Consider the following 22,283-nt stretch of genomic DNA (forward strand, 5'->3'; position numbering starts at 1 on the left):
ACTACAGAAACGTGTACTGGACTTGAACAGTAGATGGCGGTGATGTGATTTCTACAATGAATGACAACCGAAGAAGAAGAGGCCGAGCGTCCTCAAGCTAACGCTATGTTTTTAACTTTTTAGCGCTATGACATGTCACTTCTCCCTGGTTCGTTAGCTGTGCAGCTATTAATGCACGACGAACCGGCCACTCCTTAATACAGGAGCCGTAACAGTAGCAGTCAACAGCTTGGGTTCTCAATGTGTCAGTTTGTTCTTCTTTCAAGCTCTTGGTTGTATGAAGTGGCAGCTCAGCGAGCTAGCCTTCCTCAGCTAAAGCTAACTACTAATTCAACAATGGCCGAAAAGACCAGATGTGCTGTTAGAAGGGTAAGCCCAAAAATGTTCATGTTATTCTGGTTGGTTATTTCCCACGTGTAACTTGCCGAACGCGTGAACTGCTTTTTAATTCCATTCAATAAAAGTTCTCGCAGTTGTTTCCTTGGCTACCACTTAACGCACACACCAGACCCGTCTAATGGCGCTCCGGTTAAAGCGACGTGACGTTACACACTGTTCGGTGAACACACACTGGAATAAGCAGGACTCCACGACACTGTAACGTGTGAAAACAACCCAAGTCAAGTCTTTTCTAGGCTATTTTATATGTTCAAAATGTTTTATGAGACAAGACTTTTACTTAACCTGACAACATTCAGAATTCACCCCCAGTGAATTTTAATCTACAGTAGATTTATTAAAGCCGACAGATATGGAATTTTGAGGCCATTTTAAAAGAGGGGGGTAATTCACAGATTACTGATATGGTGGCCGAAATACTTCAGTTTTTCACTGGAATGAATATAGACCATTTCTATGTGGATTGTGTACAGATATTTTCATTACCCTTTATTTAACCAGATTTATTCCCATTGAGATTTAAAAATCTCTTTTCCAAGGGAGTCCTGGTCAAGACAGCAGCATAAACACACACGTTTCACATTTAAAACCAAAACATGACACACAACTTAACATGATAAATCAACAAAATAAAACAACATTAAAAATAAAAAGCAGATCAGTGCTCAGAGACATTACATGTGCAAATTGTATTTAATCCTGCTTTTGAAATGCCCCCTGCTGATGAAGAATTCCAGTTTGAGATGATCCTGTAGTTTATTCCAAGATAGGGGTGCTAAATATTTAAACACAGTTTTGGTTTGAGGAACATTGTGCACTGATTTGACTCTGAAAATGTTGCAAACATTATAAGAGGGCTGCAGTCAGTTGCTGACCATTTAAATAAAGAATGAATCAAAATAAAAATATATTTCTAAATCACCCCATGAATAAAACCAGTGGCATTCAGGAATCTAGAGCAATTAAGATTTATCTGATCTTGCTTTAGATACAAAAATACATTTTCTGTGTTTGCAGACATGGCCAGAGCAAGGTGGGATCTGAGGACACAGCTAGTTCAGGTGGAACGATAAGGAGTGGGGAAGAGGCTCATGTCAACTTGACAAACGCTCACACCCCTCCACTCTGGCTGTGGAGAACACCTCATCATGGCAAAGACAGAAAAGATGGAGCTGCTGAGAGCACTGGTCAGCGAGCGTTTGTCCGCTGCTGCTGAAGAGATCTTCAAGATGGTAGAAAGAACCATTAGAGAATATGAAAGGGAAATGTCCTGCTCAAAGTGGGTGGTGGACAGCCACCGCAGACTGCTGGATGTTGCCAAGTCACATAGTGAAGGTCAGTTTATCAGAAGTTTGCTCTGTCTAAAGGAAATCATGACATGGATCAATGTCTGAAGTAGAGATGCACAGATCCAGTTTGTCTCAATCCAATACAATCAGATACTTGGTCTGAGCGTATCGGCCGATACCCGATACAGATCAGATCCAACTATGAATGAATGAAGCGTATACCTGTCTATGTTAGTGAAGGCATCAGGCTTGATATAAACATTTAGCCTTGTTAAAAAAAAAAGGATTAACACATATAAATGTACTTAATATTATTTCCTAACAAATAACATCAGTGTACATCAGCAGAAAAAATAAATAACACTTCCATGTAAAGTGCAAACAGATATTTTCAAATGTAATATAAAACCCTAACTGCTGTTGCAAACAGAACTGAAGTGACTAGATCTCTGAAACTGTACTGCTGTTCCAGTTAATGAGTCAATATCAGAGCCCATATCTGATCCAGTTAATCAGTCTATATCAGAGCCCATATCTGATCCAGTTAATTAGTCTATATCAGAGCCCATATCTGATCTAGTTAATAAGTCTATATCAGAGCCCATATCTGATCTAGTTAATAAGTCTATATCAGAGCCCATATCTGATCCAGTTAATAAGTCTATATCAGAGCCCATGTCTGATCCAGTTAATAAGTCAATAACAGAGCCCATATCTGATCCAGTTAATGAGTCAATATCAGAGCCCATATCTGATCCAGTTAATGAGTCAATATCAGAGCCCATATCTGATCCAGTTAATAAGTCTATATCAGAGCCCATATCTGATCCAGTTAATAAGTCAATATCAGAGCCCATATCTGATCCAGTTAATAAGTCAATATCAGAGCCCATATCTTATCCAGTTAATAAGTCTATATCAGAGCCCATATCTGATCCAGTTAATAAGTCTATATCAGAGCCCATATCTGATCCAGTTAATGAGTCAATATCAGAGCCCATATCTGATTCAGTTAATAAGTCTATATCAGAGCCCATATCTGATCCAGTTAATAAGTCTATATCAGAGCCCATATCTGATCCAGTTAATAAGTCTATATCAGAGCCCATATCTGATCCAGTTAATAAGTCTATATCAGAGCCCATATCTGATCCAGTTAATGAGTCAATATCAGAGCCCATATCTGATCCAGTTAATTAGTCAATAACAGAGCCCATATCTGATCCAGTTAATGAGTCAATATCAGAGCCCATATCTGATCCAGTTAATTAGTCAATATCAGAGCCCATAGCTGATCCAGTTAATTAGTCAATATCAGAGCCCATATCTGATCCAGTTAATTAGTCAATATCAGAGCCCATATCTAATCCAATTAATTAGTCAATATCAGAGCCCAGATCTGACCGGGGTTTCAGATCCCTGCATCTCTAGTCTGAAGTTTATAGTGGTTCATCAGTGTTTCCCACAGAGCAGGTAGCAATGTGTGGTGCAGGGCTGTACGGAGACCTTTTGAGGAGCAGGGGCTCTGATCTCTCCCCTGTGCAGACTCTGACAACAGATATGTGAACTGCTCTTATCTGAATCATAATAAGCAAACATACATAACTATATGTCTGTGGGTATAGCATCTTTTTAAAACCTCAATGTTTCTTGGAACTGAATAATCACGATCCCATTTGAAGTTTACAGTGTGATGGGACTGACATTTATGTGATTAAGACATCTATTAGACTATACTTATACTTATACTTATATTTATGTGGGACACATTAGAGCCACCCAGTCCCTTTGATCTGCAGAAATACATTTTTATTTGACTGAAAGATCTTTTTGGCACCATGACGGAAATGACAGAGCTTTTCTTTTGCTTTATTATCGTATTTGTTTGGACAATCTTTAACCAGGCCAGGTGCCTGACAACAGTAACAGGAACAACGAGAACAATAATGCAGCTGGACCAGAAGCCTGTTATTAAACACAGTTGAAGGAGACTGATCAGTAGGGATGAAAGGATACACTGACTCTACCATTGGATTCAACGTTACTGAGTTCACGATACGATGTTTTTAACAAAAGGTGATCAAATCTACAAATATAATGGCTATTCTCTTCTCTTTTTTTTTTTCAAATTTAAGAATGATTATATGATTCAATGATTAGGTATAAACTGCAAAACAGTGCACGTTTCCTTTTCTTTGTGAAAGTTAAACTGAACATATATATATATTCTTTTAAATAACAAAAGCAATAATTTAATTAAATACTAAGGAACTAAGGCTTGGCCTGTTTTCCTACAGTAGTTTGGAATTGACTGATTTGACTGTTTTTTCCGAATATCAGCATATCTATATTTTCAGAAGCTGAGATCTCTGCACATTCACAAATGAGTGCGTTTACATGGACATGAATATCTAGTTCATGAGGCTTATGATCATATTCAGGATACGGTGTTTACATGAGCACAGAGAACTCAGGTTATTCATGTTCCCGTACACATGATGAATACCATTCTGTTAGCAGAGGCGCTGTTTACGGAGCAAACGAGCGTCAGGAAATATGAAACATTTACCAAAACTTAACAACTTAACTGCTAAGTTCTTCTCCCACCATCAGCAGCTACAGCTGTGTGCTCTGAGTTCATCCTCCGTCTCTCTTCACCTGCACACACACACACACACACACACACACACACACAAACACACAAACACACAAACACACAGACTAGCGTCCATAGAGTACTGAGCTATTCCAGAACTGATCTACGTAATAACCTGCTCTGCACTGCTGCCAGCCTGTGTCACTGACAGCGCGTAGGACAGGAAATCAGTGGATGAAGATACACAACTTCTTTCACTTCCAAAAGCATGTCGTGCTACGGCTGCGCCATCAGGCACTGATGGAGAACACCAACAAACAAAGTCAAAAATAGAAAGCAGCATCTGATTTATTTTTCATCCGAACTAACACACATTTCACACATTTGAATCGATTTTTAACTGTCTCAAGATGCATCGTTACATCCTGAGCTCAGATTTCAGCACCAAGCAGAAGTTAGAGCAAAACTGTGGACACACACACACCGCTGACTTGCATATATGTCTACTCTGTGTAACTGAACTCGACACACCTAACCAAATCAAAAAACTGACTAAGGTGAGATAGAGTTGCGCAATTCAGCTAGCATGACGACTGAGTTCAAAATCATATACTGTTTCTTTTTACTCTTAGTATGTACTGCAGCTGCTCTTACAAATAACACACTGTTGCATGCACTATGTGCACATTATTAATACTTGATTTATTCTGAAATATTATATTTTATTGTCCATAATGTGATAGAATATATTCTGTGTCTATACCACTGCCGTACTAGCATGTTTTTTAAATAGCCAAGGCACTTTAACAAAAACCTTTATTTTGTGAAAAAAAGCAGTGATCAAAATTAGAAAACAGTAACCACTGTGTCAGAAGAGAAGATTTCAACAATGTTTTCTTCTACTGAAAAATCCGACCGGACACAGTAGGACATTCTGGTATTTGTGACATACTGCCTTTGACATTAGAACTGGGTAATGCCTACAACCTCACAATACAATACATATCATAATACAGAGCTACAAAACATATCATGATACAGAGCTACAATACAATACATAACATAATACAGAGCTACAATACAATACATATCATGATACAGAGCTACAATACAATACATATGATACACAGGTACAGTACAATACATATCATGATACACAGATACAATACAATACATATGATACAGAGCAACAATACAATACATATCATGATACACAGGTACAATACAATACATATCATGATACACAGGTACAATACAATACATATCATGATACACAGATACAATACATATCATGATACACAGGTACAATACAATACATATCATGATACACAGATACAATACATATCATGATACACAGGTACAATACAATACATATCATGATACACAGATACAATACATATCATGATACAGAGCTACAATACATATCAGGATACACAGGTACAATACAATACATATCATGATACACAGGTACAATACAATACATATCAGGATACGCAGGTACAATACAATACATATCAGGATATACAGGTACAATACAATACATATCAGGATACACAGGTACAATACAATACATATCATGATACACAGGTACAATACATATCATGATACACAGGTACAATACATATCATGATACACAGGTACAATACAATACATATGATACAGAGCTACAATACAATACATATGATACACAGGTACAATACATATTATACACAGGTACAATACATATCATGATACACAGGTACAATAAAATACATATCATGATACACAGGTACAATACATATCATGATACACAGGTACAATACATATCATGATACAGAGCTACAATACAATACATATCATGATAAACAGGTACAATCCATATGATACACAGGTACAATACATATCATGATACACAGGTACTATACAATACATATCATGATACACAGGCCCGGTACAATATGTATCGCAATCAGTGTTGGGCAAGTTACTTTAAAAAAGTCATTACAGTTACTAGTTATGTCTCCCAAAAAGTAACTGAATTAGTTACTGAGTTACAAATGATAAAAGTAACTCGTTACTATGGAAAATGACTATTGCGTTAAGTACATTTTTAAATGCTCAAATGTGGCAAAGAATTTGGACCCCACCTCCACCCCTCTTTCAAATCTAAACTATTTTAATGTTGCTGTGGGACAAAGTGAGACTAGTCTCCGATCAAATTTCATGTATTATTGTAGATATTATAATTACCATATTTAAATAGTCAATAAAAATAACAAAAGATGTTTTGGAACTTTGATATATTTATATTTTATATTGAGAGAAGTCACAGTGGAACTGACATGTACAGAAGAAGGAGCATTACAGGGCATGATGTGCATTTCATGTATACATTTGTTCCATTCATTTCATGTAAGGAAAAGTAATGGCTATACTTCCAGTTCAAGAAGGCTGCTCTGGGATTATCTGGGCTTGCTTTTCCTGTTGTTTCTCGTTGAGTCAGGCCTCGTCCACAAAACAGATTGGATGAAAACGATCTGTTTCCCACCCCCCGTTTTTTAAAAAGTTTTCCGTCCACACGGCCTCAAGGTAAATCTGCGTCCAGACGAAACCACTGAAATTCCAACTCTTCCTTGATTGGCTTTCCATGAAAGGTTACTCTACCTCAGCCAATCATCATCATTTATGCGGTTGTTTCGTCCTCCTCACCAAGGAAGAACAGTCTCTGGCGTTCCGCTTAGATATCTAGTTGGTCAGATGAAAACAGCTTCAACGAGCTAATAATAATAGGATCGTGCCGCATTTTTTGCCAGTAACGTTGACGGCATTATAACGATGGGATGAGTAATCAGTTAGACTTAATTCAATTCAATTCAATTTTATTTACAGCTCCAAATCATATCAAAAGTTATCTCAGGACACTTTACAGAGAAGGTATAGACCACGTTCTATGACTTATTTATGATTTACATAGACCCAACAATTCCTCCATAGAGTACGGTGACAATGAAGACCTTCCTTTTAACAGGCAGGAACTAACAGACCCAGCTCTATGGAGGACGGACATCTGTCTGCACCGGTTGGGGAGGAAGAAAAGGAGAGAGAAAGAGAGAAAAGACGGACAGGTGGACAGAGAGAGACAAAGACAGACACACTTCCAGAGATGCAAGCAACCACAAAAGTAACAGTGACATAGGGATAGCTAAAGGTAATGTGAATATGACTTACAAGTTACGGCAGTTAATATAGTAGAATAATAAGAAACAGGCACAGCTAGAGTGACAGAACATGGCAAGGATTATAATTATGGAGGCAAACATGAAGTTGAATTAGTAACATGCATTGATGAGACATGAATGATACAGACAGAGAGGAGAGATGGTCAGAGTATCAGGAAAAGTATTATCCCCCAGCAGACTAGGCCTAGCAGCAGAATTAAGCAGAACAAAATCAGCTTAAAAATAACAACATTGCTAAGGGCTTGTAAGCCATAGCTGTAAGCTTTATCAAAAAGGAAAGTTTTAAGTTTACTCTTAAATATGGGGACAGTGTCTGCCTCCCGAATAACACTTGGGAGTTGGTTCCACAGGAGAGGAGCTTGGTAGCTGAAGGCTCTGCCTCCCATTCTACTTTTGGAGACTCTAGGAACGACAAGTAGCCCTGCATTCTCAGAGCGCAGCATTCTAGTCGGGTAATACGATACTATGAGCTCTTTAAGATGCGCCGGAGTCGACCAGTGAGAACTTTGTAGGTAAGGAGAAGGGTTTTAAATTCTATTTTAGATTTTACAGGTAGCCAAAGCAAAGAAGCTAATACAGGAGAAATATGTTCTCTTCGATTTGTTTTAGTTAGTACACGAGCTGCAGCATTTTGGACCAACTGGAGACTTTTAACAGACTGATTGGAGCAGCCTGATGATAAGGAGTTGCAGTAGTCCAGCCTAGAAGTAACAAATGCATGGACTAGTTTTTCTGCATTTTTCTGATAAACAATGTTCCTAATTTTCGCAATATTACGCAGGTGAAAATATGCAGTCCTTGTCGTTAGATTTATGTGAGAATCGAAGGACATATCCTGATCAAAAATAACACCCAGATTCCTGACTGTGGTGCTGGAGGACAACACTACATCATCCAGAGTAACAATATCTTTAGCCATTGAGATTTGGAGGCCTTCGGGGCCAAGTACGATAACTTCAGTTTTATCTGAGTTTAACATCAGAAAATTGAAAATTGTTGTAAGGGCAGCAGAGGTGTATTAAACTGTGACTCTGCATCCTGATCCAAACCAGCAACCCCAGAGAGATCTTAAAAGTTGAATATTCTGTTTCTATGCTGGCGTAATTAATAAATGAAGATAACATATTCAGACATTTTTAAACTTAACATGCTTGAATGAATGTTTTTTTTTAATTAAGACATGTTTTCACGTTTGTGAAAATGTGGATTGGCCTTGGCTGCCACCTACTGGATGTATACAGTACAATACGTCTTCAACAATAGGCTTTTCAGCAAGGATATATATTTTTCTTTCTAGTATTATGCAAGAATGGGTATTGGAAAGCAGGGGAAATACGCATGTCTTTTCCCAATGTGAACTATTCCCAGCAAAAAGACAGAGCAAGGCTGGCTGACTGTTCAGAAAGCTCGAAATCTCAGTAGCCATTTGGTTATAGGATGAGTGGCATTGACCAACAACACTTTCAAGACCCTACTTATAAATCGTGGTTATTTTGAGCCACCTGTGCGTTAAAACGTTTACTGGATATTCACAAAAATATTATATTATCTTGGGGTTTTTGAGATGTTCGAATCGGGCAAACTAAGGTTAAAAAAGTATGGATACTTCAAAACTTCTCAATACCACATTTTAAGACGGTATCATATCGATAGTATATTATATATAAAAAAACAATAAAAAAGTAATTATCCTATTTTGTGTGCACAGAACCTTTTTCCCCCTTGGTATCAAAAGAGGTATTGATTTTTTTTCTTATTCTAATATTGTATGTTTAAAATTCTGGTATCATGACAACCGTAGGGCAAAACTTTTTAAAAGTATGAAAAGGGTAACTTTACTCTCGCCAGATGAATTTCGTTCTGTCTTGACTCTGCCTAGCTCCACTCAACCATCTGGGATTGATCCATTGCAGAGGGATTTCAGGGTCCGTAAAAAATGGTCAGGCCAATCAGGACCACCGGGCGGGGTTTTATAGATGTGACGTAGCAGAGAAACAACTGAGGCTGCTCGCATGGAAACAGACGTCAACATGGATGCTGTTTCATCTGTGTTGTCCAATCTAGAGAATCTTTCTTCTTTAAAAGAACACCAGAGAATGGCTCTGAAGGCGTTTGTTGGTGGAAACCATGTCAGCTGTTCTGTTTGGCTTTTTTCCTGCATCACTCTCATCAACATCACAGGTTGGTTTCGATGTGAGTGGTTGAAGTAGCACGTCTATAAAGATGATGGACAAGTGGTTTATCCATCATATGGAAGGGTTTTTGATAAGGCCCAGCCTCCTGAAATCACTTCCCAGTTGAGCGATCCCAGATGGATGAGTGAAGCAAGTAGGAACGAAATTCATCTGGAGAGAGTCGAGTTATGAAAAAGGTATCAGTTTACAAAATAAAAAGGTACTTTACTGATTAAGAATTGTGCATCTGTGAGAGGAAGATAAATACAATTAAAAAGAATGGTCAAAAGCATCAGACAGCTCCTGCCTGTGAAATTAATGTTTCCTCCTTTGCTCCAGGCTCTCTCCAGATATCTGCTTCAGATGTGAAGGTACAGTGCAGTCAGAAGCAGCCTGCTGCCAGTGTCAACGTCAGTGTGTGCTGGGAGGGACCAGAAAACACTGGGTCAGAGCCAACACAGGACTGTCCCAACATGAATAACACTCATCCAGACACCTCTCCTGCCGGGGAACATAATCAAAGTGATCAGGAGATATTGATTGATATTGAAGATGATGATGTGAAGCAGGAGTGTGACCTGGACATGTCTTTGGCAATCCTCAAAGTGAAGAAACCATTCAAATGTCCCATTTGCTTGAGTGGTTTTTCTTCCAAAAAGTTGATGGTACGACACATCAAAAAACATCCAGAGCACAGTTTGTCAGTCTACCAGTGCCTGTTCTGTGACAGCTACTTCTGCCAAAAGTCTGAATTCATAATTCACAGCGAAACACACACAAGCGCCAAACCATACAAGTACCAAGACTGTGAGAAAAGCTTTGACAAGAGGGAGAGTCTGTTCGTTCACATACAAAAACACACTAGGGAGAAACCTTATCGGTGTTTTAGTGAAAAGATGGAGGCTGAAGCTCACCTCGGATCAGTGACACCTGCCGGTAAGAGTGAGGAGCTGGACTGCAGACAGGATCCATCTGACTTAAAGACATTTCCACTTACTATCAGTCCCTATGATAGAGGTGAGTTTGATCAGGAGTCTCTGCAGCCCCTGTGTCTTTACCAAATCCACACTGTTGCTGATATAGATAAAGACTCCTCAGCTGCATTTACACTTGATCACATTCGAACAGAGCCCAATGGAGCTGATGGTATAGTATCAGACAGCACCACGGATGATCAGTTGCTCCTTTCAGTGAACCCAAGTGAAGAGTTTGGTGGTGAGACAGAGCCCAAACATCTCAGCGTGAAAAATTTCCTTCCGAAAAGACCTTCAGGAAAATCCGCAGAGCTCCTCATGCAGTTTCAAGCAGGAACGTCACAGAAACCCTACAAGTGTCCTTGTTGCAGCAAATGTTTCTCCTTGACTAAGACTTTAATGAGACATGCAAGGATCCACACAGAGGACAAACCGTATCAGTGCCAGTTTTGCGGGAGGAACTTCTGTCAGAAGTCCGACCTGATCAATCACACAAGGATACACACAGGAGAGAGACCATATCAGTGCCAAGAATGTCACAAATCATTTGCACAGAAAGGCAACCTGGTGGTTCACATGAGGAAACATATGAGGTAAACCGTATCAGTACCAAGAGTGCAGCTTTAAGACTGGGTAACTGAGTGAAATGTGTAGCAAGTTAAGACAAGAGCTCATGGTCGAACTCATCTTATTCTTCCTATTTGAATCAAATAGCTTACCACTTAAAAACCTCGAGGTCCATGAGAACAGTCCCAGCTGCAGCCTCCGTTCTGTCCCCTGACAAGGCGGAGTTCACTGTACAGGGTTCCTATACATTTTCCACTTCAAAATTCCATAATATTCCAGACTCAAATTCCCAGACTTTTCTGAGGATTTTTCAGTCAATATTAAACATCTGAATACCAGTTGTAAGATGCTTATGTAAATAAATATGTTCAATTCTGACTATCTCTGCCATTATGTTGCCCTGTATTACAAGACATTTTTACATACGTGTTGTAGATCATATTAGTGAATGAACTCTGTTCAATGCACAGCATTTTATTCAAGCTAAATGCTAAAAGAGTGAAATGAATAACTGTGAACCTGTAACTCTACAGACAGGAACAGTAGAGATGGATAATTAAATGAACAAGTGAACCTGTAACTCTACAGACAGGAACAGTAGAGATGGAGAATTAAATGAACAAGTGAATCTGTAACTCTACAGACAGGAACAGTAGAGATGGAGAATTAAATGAATAAGTGAACCTGTAACTCTACAGACAGGAACATTAGAGATAAACATTAACCAGGAACTAGAAAAGAAAACACAAGTCTTTGCTTCATTGGTTTTAGATGGAGTAAACATACTGTAAATACATAAAATAAAGAGAGATAAATCTTAAATAAAATGTAGATAACAAGTTTGGAAAAAAATTAATAAATGAGGGAAATGGTAACCATGGTAACCCTGACACCGTTCTACAGCAGCTTGATTAGTTTCATATAATCTACAGGTCAGTTGTGTCACGTTAGTAAACTTGTTTTGATTTGTATATATGAATATATTTTATTTTAGAAAGTGAAATAATAGTCTGGAAACAACACAAACATTTTCCAAACTCTTTTCCCTTTTTCCAGACTTTTCCAGACTGCATAGGAATCCTGACTGTTAACGCGCCCATTCAAGTGCCATCCGCTCTATTGCAGGGTGTCATCATGAGATGGGGCTTCCTTTGCTATAGCACTTTAACACAAACCAACGTTTGAGTCGTGTTTATTTAGGCCATGATTAGTACAGTATGTTTCCCAGAGTTACAGTAGTTACTGTAACTTCAGTAATATTTGCCATCACTAGTTTTACCAGTAGTTATTATTTATTAAATTACATTCCTTTGGCTGATGCTTTTTTCCAAAGCGACTTACAATATGTGCATTCGACCATGAAGTTACCACCCAAATATAAGAGTAAATTATTCACACGTTTTTAACAGCATAGCCTGATTTCACCCACACATTTCAACTTAATGACTCTGAATGTGAAAAGTGAAATGCAACAAAAAATAAATAAGTAGCAGCTGATAACAGGAGGGACTAAAATGAACTTCATCTGATTTGTGGGGTGGATAATGTGTAGTTCGTGATGGATTCATGGATTTTTGTGCAGCCTGTATTTTAATTTATAATTTTAGATTGAAGGAACAGGAGGAAGGTACATCACGTTGCAGATGCTTTCACTGAGCTCTGTGATCCAGGATACGATGACCTGAGTCTTATGTGTGTGTTATAATCAGGCTGGCATTTGAAATGGTTTATTTTCTGTGTTATATGTACGTCTGAAACAGGACACTAGTTGAGGAGATTTCATCTCATTCAGGCTTTTCCTAGTTCAATTCTAAATCAAATCCCATGAGTCTACAAAATGTCTACTGCACTCAAAGATTTGCATTTATAAGCCTATTGTCTGTCTGTGTTTTTAAATCATTTTACAGAAATATGCTTCTACATAAAATATTAAACTTACAGTGTAAAACGAAGCTTCTGTCTCGTTTGTTCCATGTATCCCCCAATTTAATTTGTACTTATAATTTATTTTTTTTAAATTAAAGTCAATGGTACTTGATGCTTTGGTTTGTGTTTTATGTGATTTTCACATCATTAGAATCAGAATATAACCGTATACAATTCAATTCCATTTTATTTTTTGTTGCATTTCACTTTTTTCCCTCTCTTGATGACACAGGGCCAATTGATGTCCTTTTTAACTACATAGACATCAAGTCATGGATGGCAGCAAACGTCCTGCAGCTCAAGCAGGACAAAACAGAGGTTTTAATCATTGATCCTGAGGGCCAGAGAGAGAAACCTTTACCAATGTTACAGGATTTTAAACCCTTAAAATCTGTAAAAAATCTGGGTGTGATTTTTGACTCTGAGCTCTCTTTTATTCCACACATCAAAAACATAACAAAGATTGTTTTTTACCTTCTTAAGAATATAGCCAGAGTCCGCCCGTTTCTCTCTCAGGCCAGCACGGAGGTGCTGATGCTATTATATCCTGTCGTTTAGACTATTGTAATGCCCCGCTCTCTGGTCTTCCAAAAAAGAACATGTACAATTTACAAGTACTACAGAAATTAGCTGCACGCGTGCTGACGAGGACCAGAGGGCAGGAGCACATTATACCAGTTTTAAAATCGCTGCATTGGCTCCCTGTGTGCTTCAGGATGGATTTTAAGGTTCTTTTACTAGTTTTTAAATGTCTTAATGGTCTCGGGTCTCCTTATTTATCTGCAATACCTTACCCTATCGACCCTCGTGGACCCTGAGGTCCTCTGGTGCTGGCCTTTAAACCATACCACAAATAAGAACCAAAACACATGGGGAGGCGGCATTCAGTTATTATGGCCCCCACCTGTGGAACAGCCTGCTGGAGAACGTCAGGGCCGCAGAGAATGTTGATGTTTTTAAAAAGAGGCTCAAGACCCACCTTTTTAATCACGCTTTTAACTGACCTGTTTAATTCTTTCTAATACCTTTTATGCTTCTTATAAATTTTATTATTTAGCTTCTATTCCTTTTATCTTATTTTAATGTTTTGACTGTTTTATTCCCTCATAGTTTCTATTCTGTTTATCTTATTTTACTGTTTTGGACTGTTTTTCGCTTCTATACCTTTTTTATCTTATTTTACTGTTTTAGCCCCTTGATTTTCCGGTGTTTCCTCCAGGGGGTCGACCACACCAGGGCCCTTTTTCACAAAGCAGGTTTATTGAAAACTCTGAGTCTCTTAACCCTGAAATGAGGGAAACTCTGAGTTTTCCGTTTCACAAAGGGAGGTAACTCAAACCAGAGAAAGAGGGGTAACTCTAGCCTGTTTCACAGAGAGAGGTAACTTAACCTCTCGGTCAGTTACCATGGTAACATGCTCTCTGAAACTAACCTGGTCGGGACCAGGTTTTTCTCAGAAAACCTTGAGTTTCTCTCTGTCTCCGCCCTCTTTCAGCCACACACGGTGTTTGATTTCCTCATTCATTCAGTCAGCGGGTGAGTTTTGGCGTAGTATAGTTCCGTCAGTTTTTCCAGAAAATCATTGCAAAAATCAGACATTAGAAGTTATATTAGGTGGCAGCTATTTCACTACCATGGCATGTCCTTTTGATAACGATCCCGTGGATGAAGGTGCAGAATTAGTGCGCAGAGAATTAAATATTCGTCGGGAGATGATTATCAGACTATTGATTATAGATGTTCTTGTATTTCCAGGCAATTCTCTTTTTGAGCGGTACCGTTTCATATCACAGCAGATATTCTGTGTTGCGCTGCGTTTTTTTGCAAACGGGAGTTTTTTTAATCAACATATAAAACAGCCACTTACGGTAATATTTACTTTACAATGTAAAACATGCTCAAAATGAGGCGTCACCCACAGATTGTGCCGATGTTTTACCTGTTTGAACAATGTTTTTATGTTTTCATCTTCATCGCCAAGTGCGCTTCTACCCCGTGTGAATGCACCTAAATTAAATAAATTAATAGGCTACCACTCAAGCAGTTTCCCCTGTGATTTTACTGTGATTGCAACAGGATTACATTTAAACTTATGCACTGACCCAAGCCGCAATGTTCTCCCGCACCGTCTCCCTCTCTTTTGCTGCTGCAGCGGTGTAAACCTGCTCAAACTCTCCGTATGAGCGCATTAATATTTCCATTTCCAGTTGTAGTGTAGCCCTCCGCTTCCCCGTTGCTATGGTGACTCGTCGAATCAGGGCTCCATTGATGCTGTCTTTTTTTACTTGTGGTGCACGCGCTTAACTCCAGGTCAAACTACTCTGAGTTGATCAACCTAACGCAAATCTGCTGTTCTGGAACCGAAAACTCAGAGTTTCCTATCTCAGAGTAGACCAACTCAGAGTTCAGGGTTAGACTCAGAGTTTTTTGAACCTGCTTTGTGAAACGGACCCCAGGAGTTGTCTCTGGTCCACCGATGCGGGTGCTGTCCCGTGGACGGCCCTGGCCTGGGTGTCCGAGAGCTCTACACCGTCTGCCTGGGCTGGGGGAGTCCCTGTGGCGGTACCCCCTGCAGCCATGGACTGTGATTCCTCTCGGAGTGTGCAGCCCCCAAAGGAGATTCTTCCTCACCTCAGATCTTAGTGCAAAGCCATGTCTCCTCAGCAACAGCTAGTGTATGTGTGTGGGTGTGTGTATGGCTGTATGTGCGTGAGTGTGTATGTCTGTGTATCTCTGTGTGTATATTTTTTGGGGGTGGCAGGTTTGGGTTTTCATGTGGGTTTTTTTTGTTTGTTTTGCTTTATTTTCTGTAAGGCAAGTTTGAAAAATGCCATATAAATAAAGATTGATTTGATTTGATTTTTTATTTATAGTGCCAGATCATAATAAAAGTTATCTCACTTTACATATGGGGTAGGTAAAGACCACACTCTATGATTTATTTATGATTTACAGAGACCCAACAATTCCCCATGAGCAGCAACAATTCACACTATCTTTAATAATAATAATAATAATAATAATAATAATAATAATAATATTTACATACAGTATTAATCCAGCAAGCTTGTGAACACAGTGGCGATGAAAACCTTCCCTATAACAGGCAGGAATGTCGGACAAACCCAGCTCTTTGGAGGACGGCCATCTGTCTGCACCGGTTGGAGAGGAAGAAAAGGAGAGAGAAAGAGAGAAAAGACGGACAGATGGACGGAGAGAAACAAAGACAGACACAAAAATGGACAGATGGACAGAGAGAAACAAAGACAGACAGATGGACAGGCTTCAGATATCAGCCTGGCCATCAGCCAAGCAGCTATCTGCAAGCCCTGATAACCAGGGAGAGCTGTGAGCCCTTCTAGCACAAAGGATTTATACAGCAATAAAGTTAATTGGCTAGTTGTGATTGGTTAAGAATATTGCTGAGGCGGTCCCTGGTCCAGACTTTGGACCGTCCATCACTCCCATACAGGCTCTTATTCCTTTACTGCTGCTGCATGAGTTGAGTCCTCCACCCCCTGGTCACACGATTCCTCCAATGAACAGCCAGTTTCTGTTGAAAGAACCCTCACCCTCTGTAACTTTCCTCTTCCACGGGCTGATCCCCTCCCCTTTTAACCTGGGGCTTGTGTGCAACATCCTTTAATTATGTGTCATCTGTGTTAAATTGATGATAATGTAAAAGCATGCTAAATCTTTTTATTTAAATGTGCACAGTGAATAATAATAACATTTTAATTATATTGGGACAAAAAATAAACACTTCATGATGACAAAAATCCCGAAATAGCGCGAGAGAATTGCTCACCTGGCGCATACACCACAAAGGTTTCTGGGCTTCCGGGTATACTTCTGAGATATGCAACCCAGTCAATGCAGTAGTGTTTCTGAAATATGGTAGTGTTTTACAAACTTCATGAACTAAAACTTCATAATGAAAAAAGTCATAATCAACCTTTGCAGTTGGAGGTGTCCTTTCATCAGTTTTACAGACGTCTCTCTTTCAACAGTATTCTATTAAGAAAATGCTTTTTTGTTTCTTTTGGATTTGTGTCCACTGGGAAAAAAATGGCTGCAAGTCTGAGCGGTGGCGCTGTATCCAGTTATTATGGTATATCCATGAGTGAAAATCTTGTTTGCTCTTTGTACTATATAACCTGGGGTCCGTTTCACAAAGCAGGTTAAAAAAACTCTGAGTTTAACCCTGAACTCTGAGTTGATCTACTCTGAGTTAGGAAACTCTGAGTTTTCGGTTCCAGAACAGCAGATTTGCGTTAGGTTGAGTAGTTTGACCTGGAGTTAAGCGCGTGCACCACAAGTAAAAAAAGACAGCATCAATGGAGCCCTGATTCGACGAGTCACCATAGCAACGGGGAAGCGAAGGGCAACGCTACAACTGGAATTGGAAATATTAATGCGCTCATACGGAGAGTTTGAGCAGGTTTACACCGCTGCAGCAGCAAAAGAGAGGGAGACGGTGCAGGAGAACATTGTAAGTTCTTGCGTAAGTTTAAATGTAGTCCTGTTGTATTCACAATAATATCACAGGGGAACTGCTTGAGTGGGAGCCTATTAGTTTATTTCATTTAAGTGCAACCCCGCGGGGGAGAAGCGCACTTGGCAGCAGCTTAAGATCAGAAATAAAAACATCGTTCAAACAGGTAAAAAATCGGCAAAATCTCATGGTGACGCCTCATTTTGTGCATGTTTTACATGGTAAAGTAAATATTACCGTAAGTGGCTGTTTTTTATTCAACATATAAATGTTGGATAAAAAAACTCCCATTTGCAAAAAACGCAGCGCAAAAGATCCATTTCATTCATTTTGTAATTATGGCTGCAGTATATTAAGGACGTCTATGCACGGTCTGATAATCATCTCCCGACCAATATTTAATTCTCTGCGCAGTAATGCGTCACCTTCATCCACGGGATCGTTATCAAAAGGACATGCCATGGTAGTGGAAATATTCACCACCTAATATAACTTCTAATGTAGGCCTACTGAATGATTTTTATAGGTTGTATACAAAAACTCCCGTTTGCAAAAAAACGCAGCGCAACACAGAATATCTGCTGTGATATGAAACGGTACCGCTCAAAAAGAGAATTGCCTGGAAATGCAAGCACATCTATAATCAATAGTCTGATAATCATCTCCCGACGAATATTTAATTCTCTGCGCACTAATTCTGCACCTTCATCCACGGGATCGTTATCAAAAGGACATGCCATGGTAGTGAAATAGCTGCCACCTAATATAACTTCTAATGTCTGATTTTTGCAATGATTTTCTGGAAAAACTGACGGAACTATACTACGCCAAAACTCGCCTGCTGACTGAATGAATGAGGAAATCAAACACCGTGTGTGGCTGAAAGAGGGCGGAGACAGAGAGAAACTCAAGGTTTTCTGAGAAAAACCTGGTCCCGACCAGGTTAGTTTCAGAGAGCATGTTACCATGGTAACTGACCGAGAGGTTAAGTTACCTCTCTCTGTGAAACAGGCAAGAGTTACCCCTCTTTCTCTGGTTTGAGTTACCTCCCTTTGTGAAACGGAAAACTCAGAGTTTCCCTCATTTCAGGGTTAAGAGACTCAGAGTTTTCACTAAACCTGCTTTGTGAAACAGGCCCCTGGCTTCCTCCTTTGATCCCGCCATAACTGCTACTGCCACTAGAGGTTGCCACCTAACAAATGTAAGTATGGGATGTAATAAGCTTCTTGCATAACAGACCTACAGCATATGACTGTTTTTCTGGGTGAGGACAGTCTGTTCAGTAGCCTTTATTCCACATTTTGAAATTCCAACCAACCATAGCAACAACAACAACAACAACCATACTCTTACTCTATGAGCTCGACAAATATTCTACAACATTGATTATGGCCTGACAGTATAGTTCAATTTATCTATTATTTCTCATGTTTCCAAATTAAATTCTTCCAAACCCATGTATGGTATTCACTCTCTGCTCTCTGCCTGGAAGGAGCCACATGCCTAGTTAGAACCCTTTTTGGACAATATCCTTGCCACTCACTCACACAGAGGGCTATTCATATCTTGAGATTTTTGCCTTGATAAAAGCTTTCTAAATAAAACATGTCGTTATTATTATTACCACAGAAACCGAAGGAGAGGGAGAAAGGATGCAAACTGGAACAGCACACACAACTTAAAACAGATGTCCAACTGAAATATCTTGCTTAATGGAAGGCTAAAAGCACCTGCGGCACGAAGTGGAGCTTTTTATTCATAATATAGTTCACAGTAACAACACTAAGGTGTACTCTTGACCCATTTTTGTTCAACATTAGAAATGACTCAAGATCAGTTTACAATAACTGAGTGAGACTGTTTTAGGGATTATGTCTTATACTTTATTTTTTACTAAGGTTTAGATAGATATAAAACGTCAATGCAAAGTTGACTGCATACCGACAACACACTGTAGAAATGCCTATATACTTTGGCAACACTATATGCAATGCAAACATAACTGATGAAATATTTATAGGTGTAAAATCCCATCTGAAATTCATGCATTTTTGCCTCCATTATTAATAAGCACTGACTCTGTGGTGAGGTTTACAGTCTATAGTGGTCAAAGATAACTTCTGCTGTGGGGATAGTTGATGGTTCACTTCTGTGGGGGGTAGTGGGTGGTTAACCTTTGGTGTGGAGCTGCAAGAGCAATATGTGTATTCATGCTCACAGTTTACAACACTTAAAAAGCAAATTAAACCAAATCACATGTCTCCATTCCTAAGGTTATTAAATAAAGATAGTACTTATTCGTGATGCCAAAAGAAGAGAACCAAATGAGGATGGAGAAGGATTGTACACCTGCACACTGTTTGCTCATTAACAGAATCAAAATGGCTGCTACAGCCGATCAACAGGAAGTACCAGGGAATACCTGGGTTAATAAAATAAAGGTCTGCACTTTGAATTAAACTTTACCAAACTAAAGTGTTGTGCAGTACATTAAAATCCCTGGCTTCCTTGGATGCCCCATTACACTGCCTCTATCTCCAGCAGCAGAGCCACTTCCGAGACAGGTCGCAGGTAAGTCCTCGGCAGGGGCGGAGTGGCCATCGGGACAACCGGGAGATTTCCCGGTCGGCCGGCTCAAGTGATGTTCAGCCATGTGATGTTCATGCCCGGGCCATTGAGTCAAACCTCTTCAGAATCAAGCATGTTCCTGTGAAAATCTCAGAAATCTCTATAAACCCTAGACACAGAGAGTCCAACGACTATATCTAACACTTGTTGTGTCTCTACATCACACTCATGGTTGCTACAGTGTCACACTCACTCCACATTAACTGTCACTGTCACATTAATCTAGCCTACTGATTTTTGTTTAGCCTCCTATCTTGATCTAATTATTTTGATTCAGACGTTACATAACTTTCATGACCACAAATATAAAATGGCCAACGATTGAATTTGTTTTTTGGTTCATAAATTAATGCAGAATGGTCGAAGCAAAGCCTCATGGGAAATGGGAACTGCGTATCCTCCGCGTTTATCCAATGAACAAATGGGGGTGAATGAGCAGCTGTCAGACAGAGAGAAAGCTGCAAGGTTGGAGTAGTGGATTTTCTTACAGTTGAAAAGGAATCGAATTTGCGTGTTTGATATGCTCAGTTACACCTGATGGAGGGCAAGAAGAGAAAAGAGAAAGGAGGGGCTGAAAAGGCCAGAATGAAGAAGAAGCACATGCTGGACGAGAGTGCATCAAAATGGTCAAAATTCACGGATTTATTCCGAAAACAACCAGGTGTCAACTAGTGATGCAGGTGAGTCGACAGGAAAACGGTTAGCTCAAGCTTTGACATTGTTGTGAATTAGCAAAACATTTGAGCTGAGTTCTTCATAGTTCCTCCTCAGTGGGGCGGTGTCGTCATATCACAGTCTGCACCGCAGGTTTTACACACACACAAACGCACACACACACAAACACAGACACCCACCTGTCCTCGTTGAGAAGATGGGTTGGACCCGTTGTGGGCCGGTGCAGTCAGAATTGTCCCGGTGGTTTTTGTGTCCCACTCTGCCCCTGGTCATCGGTGTTTGGTGAGACGCCTCCTTTACATCCACCTTCTTAACCAGTTCGTCATTGCTTTTGGAAAGTCTTCGTTATCCTTCCTATTGGCCATTTGTGTTGTCTTGCCTGTTTGCCTCGGGTACTTCAGCGCAGCCGGAACCAAACAACAGCAAGCAGTAGGAGCAAAGGGGCAAACAAAATGAGTGAGAGCCCTGTGGTTTGGGGCCCGTTGCCAACGTCTTGATGTCTGGACATTGAGAGGTCAATTTAAACCTGAGAGCAACAGAGGTAACCATGTTTAGTCGGTTGCGGTATTTGGACTGTATGTGCTGTGTCTGGCTGAATTCCTGCTCAACAAGATAGGAAGCGGGGAAAGGGAGGAGGAGAATGTGAACTCTCTCTCACAACTTAGGGAAACGCTGGCCATGGGTTATCCAGAACGCTCGCCAACCAGAGGTATGGAACCTGGCCATCACATCTGCATCATTTTGGAGGTCAATGAGGCTCTTTTGGATGGCATCCTCACTACTGGCAGCATCTTGTTGGAGCAGCTCCATCACCAATCGGGGACGGCTAACTGGTCCAGATCGCTAGAACGGACCTCCATATCTCCCTTGACTGCCTTCAAGTGGTCTGTGTAAACCAGCAGATGGCCATCAGTCAGTTTATCCAACACCTGAATGTAGTAAGTACAGTAAGTTATTTTATTGATAGATAGATAGATAGATAGATAGATAGATAGATAGATAGATAGATAGATAGATAGATAGATAGATAGATAGAACTTTGATTGACGTTACGAGCGAACAGGGTGTTGATTGTAGGACTCCTTGAATGCTAATTCCTCAGAGACTTGAAGAAGGCCGGATCTTTGGAGGCTTTTCAGGATGTTTTTTGATCAAATGTTTTTGTAACTGCAAGGGTTTCATGGACTTACACATGAGTAGTGTTTACCAATGAAGGAATAAATCCATAATTTCTGTAACTTGCACTGTACCATGCAGTTTTTCTTGTTATCTGCCATGTTTGATTGTGTTTATTAAAGTTGAATACATCACAGTGAATTGTGGAGCCTACATTTTTATTGGT

At 39.7% G+C, this 22,283-nt stretch overlaps 1 protein-coding gene across 1 annotated transcript; it reads left to right on the forward strand.

Moving 5' to 3' along the window:
* Positions 1 to 270: 270 nt before the first annotated feature.
* Positions 271 to 21,835, forward strand: LOC310960812 (uncharacterized protein; the record flags this gene model as incomplete). The annotated part of the gene is made up of 4 exons (XM_083932618.1): positions 271 to 369; positions 1,417 to 1,734; positions 10,016 to 10,341; positions 21,554 to 21,835. Exons 2-4 carry the CDS (start codon positions 1,548 to 1,550, stop codon positions 21,833 to 21,835), a joined length of 795 nt encoding a protein of 264 aa, XP_083788744.1. The 5' UTR covers positions 271 to 369; positions 1,417 to 1,547.
* Between the last annotated feature and the right edge of the window lie 448 nt (positions 21,836 to 22,283).

This window comes from Echiichthys vipera (assembly GCF_963691815.1).
Source record: "Echiichthys vipera genome assembly, chromosome: 18".
Classification (NCBI taxonomy): domain Eukaryota; kingdom Metazoa; phylum Chordata; class Actinopteri; order Perciformes; family Trachinidae; genus Echiichthys; species Echiichthys vipera.